Source organism: Abrus precatorius, unplaced genomic scaffold (genome assembly GCF_003935025.1).
Source record: "Abrus precatorius isolate BTA unplaced genomic scaffold, Abrus_2018 Scaffold2, whole genome shotgun sequence".
NCBI lineage: Eukaryota > Viridiplantae > Streptophyta > Magnoliopsida > Fabales > Fabaceae > Abrus > Abrus precatorius.
The window spans coordinates 12,106,383-12,119,366 of NW_020874362.1; the positions used below are offsets into that span (position 1 = coordinate 12,106,383).

A 12,984-nucleotide genomic window follows, 5' to 3' on the forward strand; every position below is an offset into this window, starting at 1 on the left:
AGAGTCAGTGATGAATGCAATTTTTTCCTCATTCGGTGGATACATTCAGATTTGGTTATACCCAGAGTAGGCATCTAAGAAACTAAACATTCTGTGGCCTGCTGCACCGTCTACTAGGGCGTCAGTGTTCGGGAGAGGGTAAGCATCTTTTGGGCATGCTTTGTTTAGATCTGTGTAGTTGGTACACATTCGCTATTTGCCGTTTACTTTTTTTACCATGACTACATTGGCCAACCAGGTAGAGTATTTAACCTCTCGGATAAAACTGTCCTGTATTAACTTAGCAGTCTCCTCCTTTACCGCTTTCGCTCTGTCGCCTCCCAATTTCCTTTTCTTTTGTGCTATTGGTTTCGCTACTTTATAAACCGAGAGGTGATGACAAAGAAATGCTGGGTTAATTTCGGGCATGTCTGAAGTTGACCAAGCAAATAGATCAGCATTTCGTATCAATGTTTTCTGGAGCTCCCGTTTTTCTTGGTCGGATAGGCCGACTCCCAAGTAAGTAACCTGCTCAGGCTTCGGTCCAAGCTGAAAAGGTTGCTTATTTTCATTGGGCTTAACTCGACACCCTTCGTCAATCCTAGGATCAAGTTCAATATTTAAGTCCTCCCCAGACCTAGGGGTGACATTGTTGACATCTTGTCTGTAGTTTTGGAGTGGTTTGATGCGTAGGCTTGCAAAATAGCACTCCCTCGCTGTCTTCTGATCAACATGAACTGTGACTATTCGGCCCCTTTCGGATGAAAATTTCATAATCAAATGTGGAGTAGATACTATGGCTTTAAGTTTGTTAAGGGACGGCTTGCCGAGTAATATGTTGTACGAGGTATTTGCGTGAACTACCAGCTACGTGACCTTGATGCGCTTTCCTTCATGCTCTGATCCAAATGACGTGTAAAGGTCAATACACCCATGAGTCTCCACCCGTTCTCCTGAAAAACTGACTAGGGGTTCATGGTATTCTTTGAGTTCCTCTTCTGGTATTCCAAGTTGCTTAAAAGTATTCCAGTAGAGGATGTCGGTTGAACTCCCCTGATCAATGAGTGTTTTCCAGACAGTGCAGTTGAGAATGTCTATACTTATCACCATTAGGTCATCTTTTACAGGGTCCACTCCTTGAAAGTCTTCATCAGTAAATGTAACAGGGGGGATCTGAATCCTACTACCAAGTGAGATATTGTTGACTGATCTGACTTGTCTCAAATGTCTCTTTCTGGCCGAATGGGTAGGTCCTCCACCGGCAAACCCTCCAACTATGGTATTAATGACCCTTTTAGGATACTTCTCACGTTCATCGTATCGTCTAGTTGAGGGCTCCCTAGATCTACTCTTCTGTCGTTCAAGTCTTTTGTCATCGTATCTCCTTGATGACTCAGGGTAACGGTCTCTTCCTCTATTGGATTGACCGACGAGGTTTGTCTGCACAAAATCTTTTAAATGTCCTTACTTGATTAATTCTTCAATTTTATTCTTCAGCGTTGTGCACTCCTCAGTAATGTGACCCCTATTTTGATGGTAGCGGCAAGCCTTGCTTTTATCTGCCCGAGGAGGAGTGTTGGCGCGTCTATGCATTTTCAGTATTTCTGTGGCCAATGCCTGATCAAGTACTCTAGACCGATCAGTGTTGAGCGTAGTGTAGGAAGGATATTTGGGTCCCCTAAGCGGCCTTTCAAGTTCATTTCTTTTCTCCTTATTTTCCTGCCTAGACTTGAAAGTTTCTCTCCTATCTGTATTTTTTGAATTGGACCCCCGGTCCATCCGTACCTGGTTTCGGTACTCGAACAATTCCTCTATCTGCATATACTTTGCAGCCCGACTTCTCAACTCGTCTAGGTCAGCAGGTGGTTTCTTGCAGATGTTGTTAACAAAAGGTCCTGGCTTAAAGGCTGTTGTGAGGTGGTGCATAGCCACTGCTAGTTCCAAGTTATGGATCGAAAGGCTCACTTTGCCGAAGCGCTCCATGAATGCTCTAAGTGATTCTCCCTTTTCTTGCCTAATATTGACCAGCGCCAAGGATGTTAAGGGATGAGGTCGGCTTGTGGCGAACTGCAAGCTGAACCGTCTTGTGAGGGTTGCAAAAGAGTTGATGGATGAAGGAGGAAGTCCGGTGAACCAACTAAGGGCTGGTCCTCGAAGTGAGGTGGGAAAAATCCTACACCATAAAGAATCGTTCTCGGTGTACAAACCGACCTGAGTTATGAAGACGTCCAAGGGTTCCCCAGGATCAGATGTGCCATCATATTTTTCTATTGTTAAGCCTCTCCAGTTGTCGGGTAGCATAGCTTCCAAGATGTGGTGAACGAATGGGCTCCGACTCACAAGATCGTCTCGATCATTTTTGGCTTCAGATTAAAAAACCTGCTTTGATTTCTCCTGCAACGCCGAGGATTCCCCTTGATCCTGGACGAAGGGTGTCGTTTGGGAAGGGATGTGTGTTCTTATTTCTTCTCTCAAGTTAACATTTTCCTTTCTTAGAGCCGAGAGATCCAGTGCATCCTTTTCTCTCTCCCTCTTCATCTCCGTCATTTCTGCTTTGAGCTGTCTTAGTACAGCTAAGAGACTCTCGTCAGTTCCTTCTTGCATCACAACTTCAGGTGTTGGTTCATCTGGTGTAACACTCTCCAACTGTTGCCGAGAGGTTCCTCCCTGTTGAGCATGTCCTTCCTGTTGGTTTCTCGTTAGTACCATGATTAATCTGAAAAATGAGGCTAATCGTGCCCCACGGTGGGCGCCAAAATGTTCTTGCTTGGAAAACACTAATCTTCAAGTCTCTGATTTGTAACGATGACATCTCTCTAACTGTTGCTGACGTGGGAGGGTACCTGCAAAAGGCACTCCGATGCTGAAGTTAGGAGTCGATTCTAAGCAATAAATGCTATTTTATAATGAAAGTCAACCTTTTACCTGTACTTCTTACCTTTCTTTTATAGGCTTTATTATGGGCTAATGGACCTGATGAGTCAACCTTGATTTTGACCCTTTACTTAAAGTAGATAATGCTCTGATTATTACCTTTAACTGAGTTAATTACTTTTTAATCCTGATAACAAGATATTCGGCCAAACTGGATCGAATAGGTATTCAGTTTCCTTTTTCTATATATAAGACCGAGCAGTTCCCTATCCAGTACATGATTGTTTGAGGGATTGAAGAAGGTTGAAGCAATGAATGAGGGATTGGTGGAGTAAGGTGAAGTGTGAATAAGGTTATGCCATAAGAGAGATGAAAGAGAAAGGAATAGTGAGATTGAAGATCTTCAAATGCTTTCTTCATATTCTTTCTTCCTATTAACGATATTTAATGTAGTTGAAATAGTCTTTAGTGTAGCCAATTTTAGAGACTAAAATGTTTAAGGGTGATAATCTTATTGACTAACATTGATTAAAAATATATTATACCATATATAACGTCATTTTTTCTACATAAACAATCATACATGTCATTTAAGCATTATATTACTATTTACTAACGGTGTTTGAGTTTAGAAACTAAAATGTTCGATGGAGATAAAAATTTGACACTAGCGTAACATTTTTAAAATTTTAGGAATAAAAATGTTATTATCTCAAAGACTAAAATAAGAGTTTAGTCTAAAGTGAAATGCTTCTAAACTTCTAATGACTCAATATACTACCAAGACAATTATCCTATCTAAGGCCTTACTTAAAAATCGACACATGTAACCTCAACACTTCATACACTCACATTAGAGAATCATATTGCATTGGTCACACATTTAACGCCCAAAACTAGACTCTATAATCTTTAATACTCCTTCTGCTCCTTTTTATAAGAAACAAAAGACTAAATTATCAAGAGTAAGAAAAGCAATTAATTTTGTATGTTTTTCATAGATATAAATTTTATTCCAAAAATAACCATAATATTAAATGGTGTAGTTAGTAATTTATATATTTAATAATACTAATAAAAAAATTTAACAATTAATGTATCTTGAATCTATCATTTGTTTTTTATAATAAGAACAAAAAAAATACTTTATTTTGTTTGTTATAAACAAACCAGAGGAAGTAGTTTACATCTAGTTAAATAGGAATTGTTACTATATTCTAGATATTACTTATGTATGCATATAAGGTTATGAGGTACATATATTATTTTATTATTATACTCTACAAGTGTAAACACTTATTTGAACGTTTGAGTGCTTTTATATATATATATATATATAGATCAAATTTTTAATTTATCGATTAGGTTGATAAAATTTAATGTTTATAAAAATTTATTAGACGTAATAATTTTTATTAGAGCTATTCTTAAACTAACTTAATTTCTATTTAACATTTAAATAAAATTTTTCATTAGATAAATAAATAAAAATAAAGATAATACAATAATAAAATTTTGCTTATTCTGTATATACCATTTTTTTTGTGCTCATTATCCCTACTTTATAAGAATCAATTTCCCTCAAAACACAGGAGGATACTAAAAGTGAAGCAGGAATTCAAACAAATCAGACCGTACTTCGCCATTTTGTGAGAAATTAACCTTTTTCCATTTGACCAACTCCTATAAGATTAAAATTTAAAATAATTTTTTTTATAGATACTCAAGGATACACAATAATTTTTTTAAAATAATACATTTTAGTATAATTATAAATTATAAATTTATTAAATTGATACTAGTAAATGTTATAATTTTTAGTAAAAATATTATTTATTAACTTTTAATTGTGTTTCCTTAAGAACATATTAAAAAATCATAATAATAATAAATTTTAAATTTATAAAATTTTTAATTAAATTATTTAATGGAAACTTTGAATGCAATAATTAAACTAATAAAACTTAATATATATAATGATACTTGAAAATGATTTAGTGTAGAGCAGAATAAATATCCCATGGAAACAATCATTAATCTTTGAATGATTTTGGATGAGCATTTTTAAACATGCTTATGTCGTTGACCACTTAAAAATTATTATTCCCTCTTAAATGTTGTGTCAGCTAATCTTGAATCATTTTTGTTGACCATCCATTTTTTTTTTAAAGTTGACCATCCGTTCTTAAATGGTCATTTATCTTCGGCAATACTCGTTATCGTCTAATCATGGAGAAAACTAGTCCTTTTATTTATTTATATAAATAGATATTTATTATTTCAGTCTTTTATTTTATTTTATTTTATTTTTTGTTAATTTTAAACGGATGAGTTTAAGCATTTATTATTCAAAAAATTATTAAAAAAATACATATTTATTATACTAAAAAATTATTAAAATAAAATAAATATTTAAATTTTAATAAAAATTAATATTATTAGTTGTTTATTATAGAGCTCAGGTTAAGAAATTAATATTATTAGTTGATGCAACTTAAGTAATTTTTCTAGAGTATATTTAAGAGTTAAAATTTAGGATAGGAGAAGAGATTAAACTTTTTATTTTTAACTAAACCTTTATTTTAGTCTTTGAAATAGTATGTGTTAGATATTTTAGTCATTGATATTTTTAAAATATCATATTTGTGTCTCACTTTTGTCTCTATTTATCATTTTATTTCATTAAACCACTCACTCTTAAACTCACATTAATAAAATGCTAATGTTTCAAATTAAATGACACATATGATTGATTAAATAATAAAAATAACGTCGTATAAAATATAATATTTTTATTTAGATATTTTAATTTATGAAATTTTCACTTGTTAAACATTTTACCTTCCATCTATCTACTTTTCTTCTTCTTAATTCTTTTACTACCACAATTGGCAGCCACAATATGAGGATATTTCTTGTTCACAATTTTTAACCCATAAAGCTTTATCGTGAGTTGTGAAACTATAATATTTTCTTTTTCCTTCCTTCACCACAAATATCTTACTATGAAAACTTAGTATCAACCTACATGGAAGCATCGTGGTCCCTTATTACTCTTTCAATTTTGACCCAAATAACAAAATCTAATGTTGATACGAATAAATTTTTTTTCAACTTTCAACGTAGCCACATTCTCAATTTTTATATTTTTAACTTCTTTCAGTAGTTTTTTCCCATTCAATTCAAACATATATACCCTCCTTGTAAAATTTAGAAAATTTGTTTTTCCTCGTAGTGATGGCATTAAAAGCTTCATTGAAACTCAAGATAAAAACTTTATTGAACTCTTACATGGTTTTTTCTATGCATTGAACCTTGAAACATGCCAAAAGTCTCTTTTGAGGAAAAGTTTGAGAATTTTGTGTGATGAGTGCTGAAATCCACTTGCTAGTAACGAGTACATTAACACAAAAGTTGTTCTAAGAGTAAGGTTTCATTTTAAAGGTGATAAATAACAAGTAGAGAAATATTCATAAAAATTTAAAGTAAAAAATCTTAAAACCACCGTTATTAGTGGTAAAAAATGTAGATAGTAGTCAATAATAGTGAGTTTTTGTGATAGTAGTGTTAGAAAGATGATAAAGAAGAAGAATAATTAATAGATAAAATATTTTAAGAAATATAGATTAAAATATTTAACGACCGACGAGTGACAATTTTATATAATTAAATATCTAAAAAATATACCATATCATATAATATAATTTTTATCATGTAATCAATCATACATCTCACTTAATATGATATGTTAATGTTATGTTATTATATATTGACGATGTCTAAATTTAAAGAATAAAATTTTTGATAGAAATAAAAATTATAAACTAACGTGACATTTTTAAAATTTTAAAAATAAAAATATCTGCATACTATCTTAGTTTTTTATTTTTAGTACAATATTTTAATTTAATAATTTTAAAATAAAAATATTAATTTAATTTTTTTAATATTCAAATTTTTTTATAAATATTATGTAATCATGTAAATTTAAAAACGATATATTATTATTATTATTATATTTTTTTTTGTTTAAAACTTCACTTGCAAAAACTTCCCCAATCAAATGTGGAGGAATCCAATCCTACCATCTCAAATTATTTTCCCTAATCTCCTGTTCTCACCTCCTAGACCTATTTGATCGGAAGCAATTCATCAAGTTCAATACCTCTAGATTACTCACCATCTCTTTTGTATATCAAGCTCCAATAAATTTACCCACACGGTTTCTTTAACTAGCTGCAATCACCCAATGAAGTGTGTGCCTATTTCTGATATTACTCTGCCTATACAAACACTAATTCGGACGTTACAGTGCCACTCTAAACCTTATTCAACATCCTATTATTAGACTAACTAAATATATACCAAATCCCAAGTACACTAAAAACTGAAAAATATTTATTTTTTTATAAGAAATAAATAAATATTGTTTTGAACTAATGATTGAGATATTTAATATATTTTTTTTATAATAATCTTTTTTTTTTCAAAAACATACTTTAAGTCTAATGTAAAACAAATTATTTAACAAAAATATAAATCAAAACAAATATAATATATTTTATATAAATTTTTGAGGTAATTATTGAATTGATAAGATTTAATATTTATAAAAATATATTAAAAACCTAATTTTCTCAAATTTAATACTTAATATCAATCTTATTATAATATTATTTAATAGCAGCACACCACTTTACAGAACATACAAACAAGAAAAAGCAAAGGAAACGTATCTGGCAAACAAGGAAAGAAAAAACCACATCAAAACAGTTGAAAGCAATGCCAAAGAAAGTGAAAAACTAAATATAGTTTTAGTTCTAATTTTACGTGGTTTTGATTTTTTATTTTTTTAATAATTGCTATTTTTATAATTTTATTTTATTAAATTAATCTGTATTACTGATTAATAATAATGTAACACACACACACACACACATATATATATATATATATATATATATATATATATATATATATATATATATATATATATCAACAACATATTTAACATGACAGAATTAAGCGTGTGTTTAGACATGCAGTAAATATACGATAAACAGAAGTTGCAAAAGCTATTATGCAAAATATTAAAATGCGTATATTCAAATTAAAATTACATGGAACTAAACAGGGTATAAATGTGCTTCATTTTATTATTGAGTAATAATATGAACTATTAAATTTTAAAATTATGAAAATGAAGTTAGTGAAGTTTTTTAAAATATTAAAATCATAGTAAATTATATTGACAAAAATCAAAACATATTTTACCAATAAAAAAAATTGGGAAGGAATGACGCATGGGTTGAGAATGATAGTGCCCCATGCCAGCCACAGCCCATTTTCCTTCTCTGAATATGCGCTGAAAAAAGCATTAAACTTTGAGAAAACAAGAACTAGAAACTAGGTGAGGTTGGGTTTCCTTTTTGAGGGAACACATAACCATTAAGATAAGGAACTGCACTTTTTTATTTTTATTTGGTTTAGCTTTGCTTGTGAAGTTGGCTTCGTTTTCTGCAATTCCCACTTCACGAAGCCAAACCCTGCGTCACCCCAAAAACTAACACAAAGCAAGAAGAAAAAAAAAAAAAGGAAAAAGAAAAACAAATTTTGTTCTTAAAAAAAAGTAAAGCAAAAAATAAAGCAAGATATTATTAATATTGTTGCTATTATTATTGTTACAGTTTTTCATTTGTCTTGTCCCTTTATTTTTCGATTGGATCTGAGGCTCTTCAGAGTTGCAGAAAGGCACACGCCAAAGTTGCTTCGCTTTCTTGGAGTGTGGTTTCGCTTCTCTTTGTTCTAAGCACACACAACTTGTTCCATAGCGATGGAAGAGGCTTTCTTGCTCTGCAATTGCATTGCCATTTTTCTACTTTGATCGGGTATGTATCTGCTCTTTTACTTGCTCTACACATACCCTTTTGTTCCCTTTCTTTATGGAGTGACTTTTAATCACTGTTCATGGAGTACAATCCAAGAAAAACTGAAGTTGGCTTCCAAAGAATATGAAAAAGAGAAAAAGTTTAACTTGGGTTTTGTTACAAGTTAATGCATTTTTGGACTCAAAAGCAAGGAAGGGTGTTGGTTTTTGCCAAGTTGTGGAAGTGGTTTTGTTTTGTGTCGTGTTGATCAGAGAAGAACTGGATTTCTTTGGTAAATTTGTAGCAAGACAGAAACTTTGCACTCTGAAAGCCTTTGAGTTTTCTTTCTTATGGGTTAAAGGGGTTTGCTTTGTCTGATTATGATGCTTTGCGTTTGGGTTCAGCCGTTTTCTGTCTAATGGTAATGGATTCAGTTCGGTTGAGTGGTTTTCTGGGGATTGTGTCTCCTATGGGTCTCTTGCACAGTTTCTGATATTTTTCTTTATTTTTGGGGTTTGAATTTCACTCTGGGTCATTTTATTTTTATAAAATTTCAACTAGTGTAATTGTGCTGTGTTATTCTTTTTTTCTTCTTTTTTTAAATAAAAAATGTTTTTGTTGAAGGGGATTTCGTTAATGTTAGTTTAGTCTCTGCGCCTTTTAAATGAGCACATCTCTATGATTCACTGTGCTGAGTTGGATTTTGCAGCTAATTAAGGATTTCTCTTAATGGAGTCAACTGTTGATGGACTTGAGTCTATATCAGACGTTCAGAATTCAGTTTCTGTGATAGAGCATGATCCTCCTTCCACTTCTGGGATTCCAAGATCTTCTCGGCCTCCATTAAGAGCATCTAAAAATAACGGGGCTTCTTCTAGTCACCATAACTATGGAATGAAGACCATCCTCCATCAAAAGCATGCTTATCATGAGGCTCACGATGTTGAACATGATAAAATGCCCAACATGGAAAAGCCGGATTATAGCACTAATGGCAAATCTGACTATGTGAGCCTTAATAAAGATGTTGAAAGTTGCTTAGGGAAGAATATTTCCACAATGGAAACAAAATTAAGCATCAAACAATCATTTGATGCTTCCAAGAATTGTGATTCTAGTGGTGTATTAGAATCTGATAATTGCAAATTAGGTTCCTCAAAAGGAGTTGTTGATGAAACAAAGAGTTGCTGTCACTCAGAGATTACTTTCTGTCCAAGTCCTCAGAATAGTTTCTATTCAGAAGCCAAAGAAAGTTTCACCAATACTGGAGTCAGTGAATGTGTTAGTGTTGATAAGTCAGTTGAAAGTGGAGAAGTTACTAATTCCTGTGAATTTAATGAGAGCCGGAAGACCAGCATCTATAGAGGGAGTACTGGAAGTGACGTTAGTGATGAGAGCAGCACCAGTAGTTTGACCAGTGCTTTGTATAAACCCCACAAGGCTAATGACATAAGATGGGAAGCAATTCAAGCCATCCGAGCTCGTGATGGGGTGTTGGAAATGAGGCATTTCAGGTTGTTGAAGAAATTGGGATGTGGAGACATAGGAAGTGTATATCTGGCTGAGTTAAGTGGCACAAGGACTTGTTTTGCAATGAAAGTCATGAACAAAACCGAGCTGGCAAGTCGCAAGAAGCTTGTTAGGTCTCAGACAGAGAGAGAGATATTGCAGTCTCTAGATCATCCATTTCTACCCACATTATATACTCACTTTGAGACAGAGACATTCTCCTGCTTGGTAATGGAGTTTTGCCCTGGTGGGGACTTGCATGCACTCAGGCAAAGACAACATGGGAAGTATTTCTCAGAGCATGCTGCCAGGTTAGCAATTCCTTTATTTTTCCTGCTTGGCCCTGCAATTCTGCGACATATAACATGCAGAACTGCTGACACATGGATGAGCAGCAAGGACCTGTGAACCTGATATTAGAAAATTCTGTATTCCTTGGATTTATTGACAGATGTTTCGTGGTACCAGAAAGGAAACTATATTGTTTAATGTTTTAGGAAAACGCTTTCTTCCGAGAATAAGGGTTCAGTTAAGGTTTTTACAATAACATAAATGAAAACCTGGGACTGTCACAGCCTGCTTCGTATCCATTTTGCCTCAAGGACCATTAGAAATTTTACATTTTGACATACGTCACTAATGGTCATTCAGTTATGGCTTCAAATCCCTAGCTTCCTAGAAGATCCATGTATTTGGCAAAGCATGGCCTGAGATATCTAATTAGCCAAGTATTTGTTTCTTTTCCACTCTCCTTACCAAATTTGATAAAAGTATGCTTGCTTGCATGCTCCACCTTTTCTTTTTCTTGCCTGCATTATTACTTTAATTCACTGATTCTTCCATTTTTCCTCAATGGTGACATTCTCCATGAACTCCGTGCACTTAGTGCTAGCGGTCTTACAAATTGCCATTTTCTTGTTACCTTTCACTTCAATACCTGTGAATGTAATGTTTCTTGGTTACCTTTCATATACACTTTTATAATGGCTTTTCTAAGAATTAACCTGATTTTCTGTGTAATAAATATCAATATTTGGTCTTCTCTTATGCAAGTAACTTGTATCTGTTGGTGGTCATCAATAACTTTAGCACTTGATTTACTGCTAAGAATAATCCTATATCAGTTCATCTGGTCTCTCTCTAATAGCTTGCTAGGGGAAAGTCCCTCTCAATCCTAAAACCTGCATTAGCTTTGTGGCTGAATGTTTTAAGAAGTGCCAGAGACTGTACAACTAAGCAACCTTTCATTAATCTGTACTATGCAGGTTTTATGTGGCGGAGGTTCTCCTTGCTTTGGAGTACCTGCATATGCTTGGGATCATCTACCGAGACCTTAAACCCGAGAATGTGTTGGTGAGAGAAGATGGTCATATAATGCTATCAGACTTTGATCTCTCTCTAAGGTGTGCTGTCAGTCCAACTCTGGTGAAGTCATCAAACTCTAGCTTGGAGACCAAAAATGCAGGATACTGCATTCAACCAGCCTGCATTGAGCCAACTTGTGTAATGCAGCCAGACTGCATCCAACCTTCATGTTTCACGCCACGTTTTCTATCTGGAAAATCCAAGAAAGAAAAGAAGTCCAAACCAAAGAATGACGTGCAAAACCAGGTGACCCCTCTCCCGGAGCTCATTGCCGAGCCCACAAATGCTCGATCAATGTCCTTCGTGGGTACACACGAGTACCTGGCACCTGAAATCATCAAAGGCGAAGGGCATGGCAGTGCAGTAGACTGGTGGACATTTGGGATATTCTTATACGAGCTCTTGTTCGGTAGAACACCATTCAAAGGTTCAGCAAACCGAGCAACACTATTTAATGTTGTTGGTCAGCCCTTAAAATTTCCAGAATCCCCTACTGTCAGCTTTGCTGCCAGGGACTTGATCAGGGGTTTACTGGTGAAAGAGCCTCAGCATAGGCTCGCCTATAGACGTGGAGCTACAGAGATTAAGCAACATCCATTCTTTCATAATGTTAACTGGGCACTGATCCGTTGTGCAAATCCTCCAGAGGTTCCAAGACAGGCCATGAAAGCACTTGCAGCTGAAAAGGTGCCTGGTGTGAAGCCTGCTGGTAACTATTTAGATATTGATTTCTTTTGATTCTAATGTCTGTTTTCTCCTTTGAACTAATTTCCATCTTTTATTTGTGTTGTTTGTCAATGGTTCTTTCCGTTGTATAAAATGATGCAAACAACTACATTGATGAACGCTTGTAATTGTCCATGATAAACTGTTGTAAGAAACTCTAAAGTGCATTAAATTGAGTAGCAAAGTTTCTGGCCTCTTTTTTTGTCCTATTACTTAATATTTTTTGTTATATTTGTACTCTTTTTTTAAGGCAAAATTATACTTTTGATCCTCTATATAATTGAATTGAATTGTAGACTTATTATCATATTACACCCTAAACACCAAACCTAGCACCCAAGTGACCATCGCATCTCACAAAAACTGCCACCATCGTTGAACAACCATCTTTACCGAAAACCATTTTAGTCCTCACTGGTTACAAGCCACCACCAACCATCGACATTCACTGAATTCCATCATAAGATTGTTGATGTTGATGTCGACGACCACCACATAGATCGAGACCCTTGCACCAAAATCACTCACCATTACAGTAGAACCATGCCTGTGCCAGTGAGATCCAACAAACCCTGTTTCTCTACTATCATTAGAAGACACCAAAATATTGAAAAATGTGGTGTTAAGCTCTAATGATTTTTAATGCATTTCAAATGTGATTTTT

General features: G+C 33.9%; 2 protein-coding genes across 2 annotated transcripts; one reads left to right on the plus strand and one right to left on the minus strand.

Annotated features, from left to right (window-relative positions):
- Positions 1–846: 846 nt before the first annotated feature.
- On the minus strand, positions 847–2,688 carry LOC113859462. The gene is made up of 3 exons (XM_027492230.1): positions 2,359–2,688; positions 1,528–2,190; positions 847–1,419 (listed from the first exon to the last, which is right to left on the minus strand). The coding sequence occupies exons 1-3, from the start codon at positions 2,686–2,688 to the stop codon at positions 847–849; spliced, it is 1,566 nt and encodes a 521-aa protein (XP_027348031.1).
- A 5,551-nt stretch (positions 2,689–8,239) lies between these two features.
- On the plus strand, positions 8,240–12,526 carry LOC113857835 (protein kinase PVPK-1-like). The gene is made up of 3 exons (XM_027490065.1): positions 8,240–8,741; positions 9,430–10,540; positions 11,495–12,526. The coding sequence occupies exons 2-3, from the start codon at positions 9,450–9,452 to the stop codon at positions 12,330–12,332; spliced, it is 1,929 nt and encodes a 642-aa protein (XP_027345866.1). The 5' UTR covers positions 8,240–8,741; positions 9,430–9,449; the 3' UTR covers positions 12,333–12,526.
- Positions 12,527–12,984: the final 458 nt, after the last annotated feature.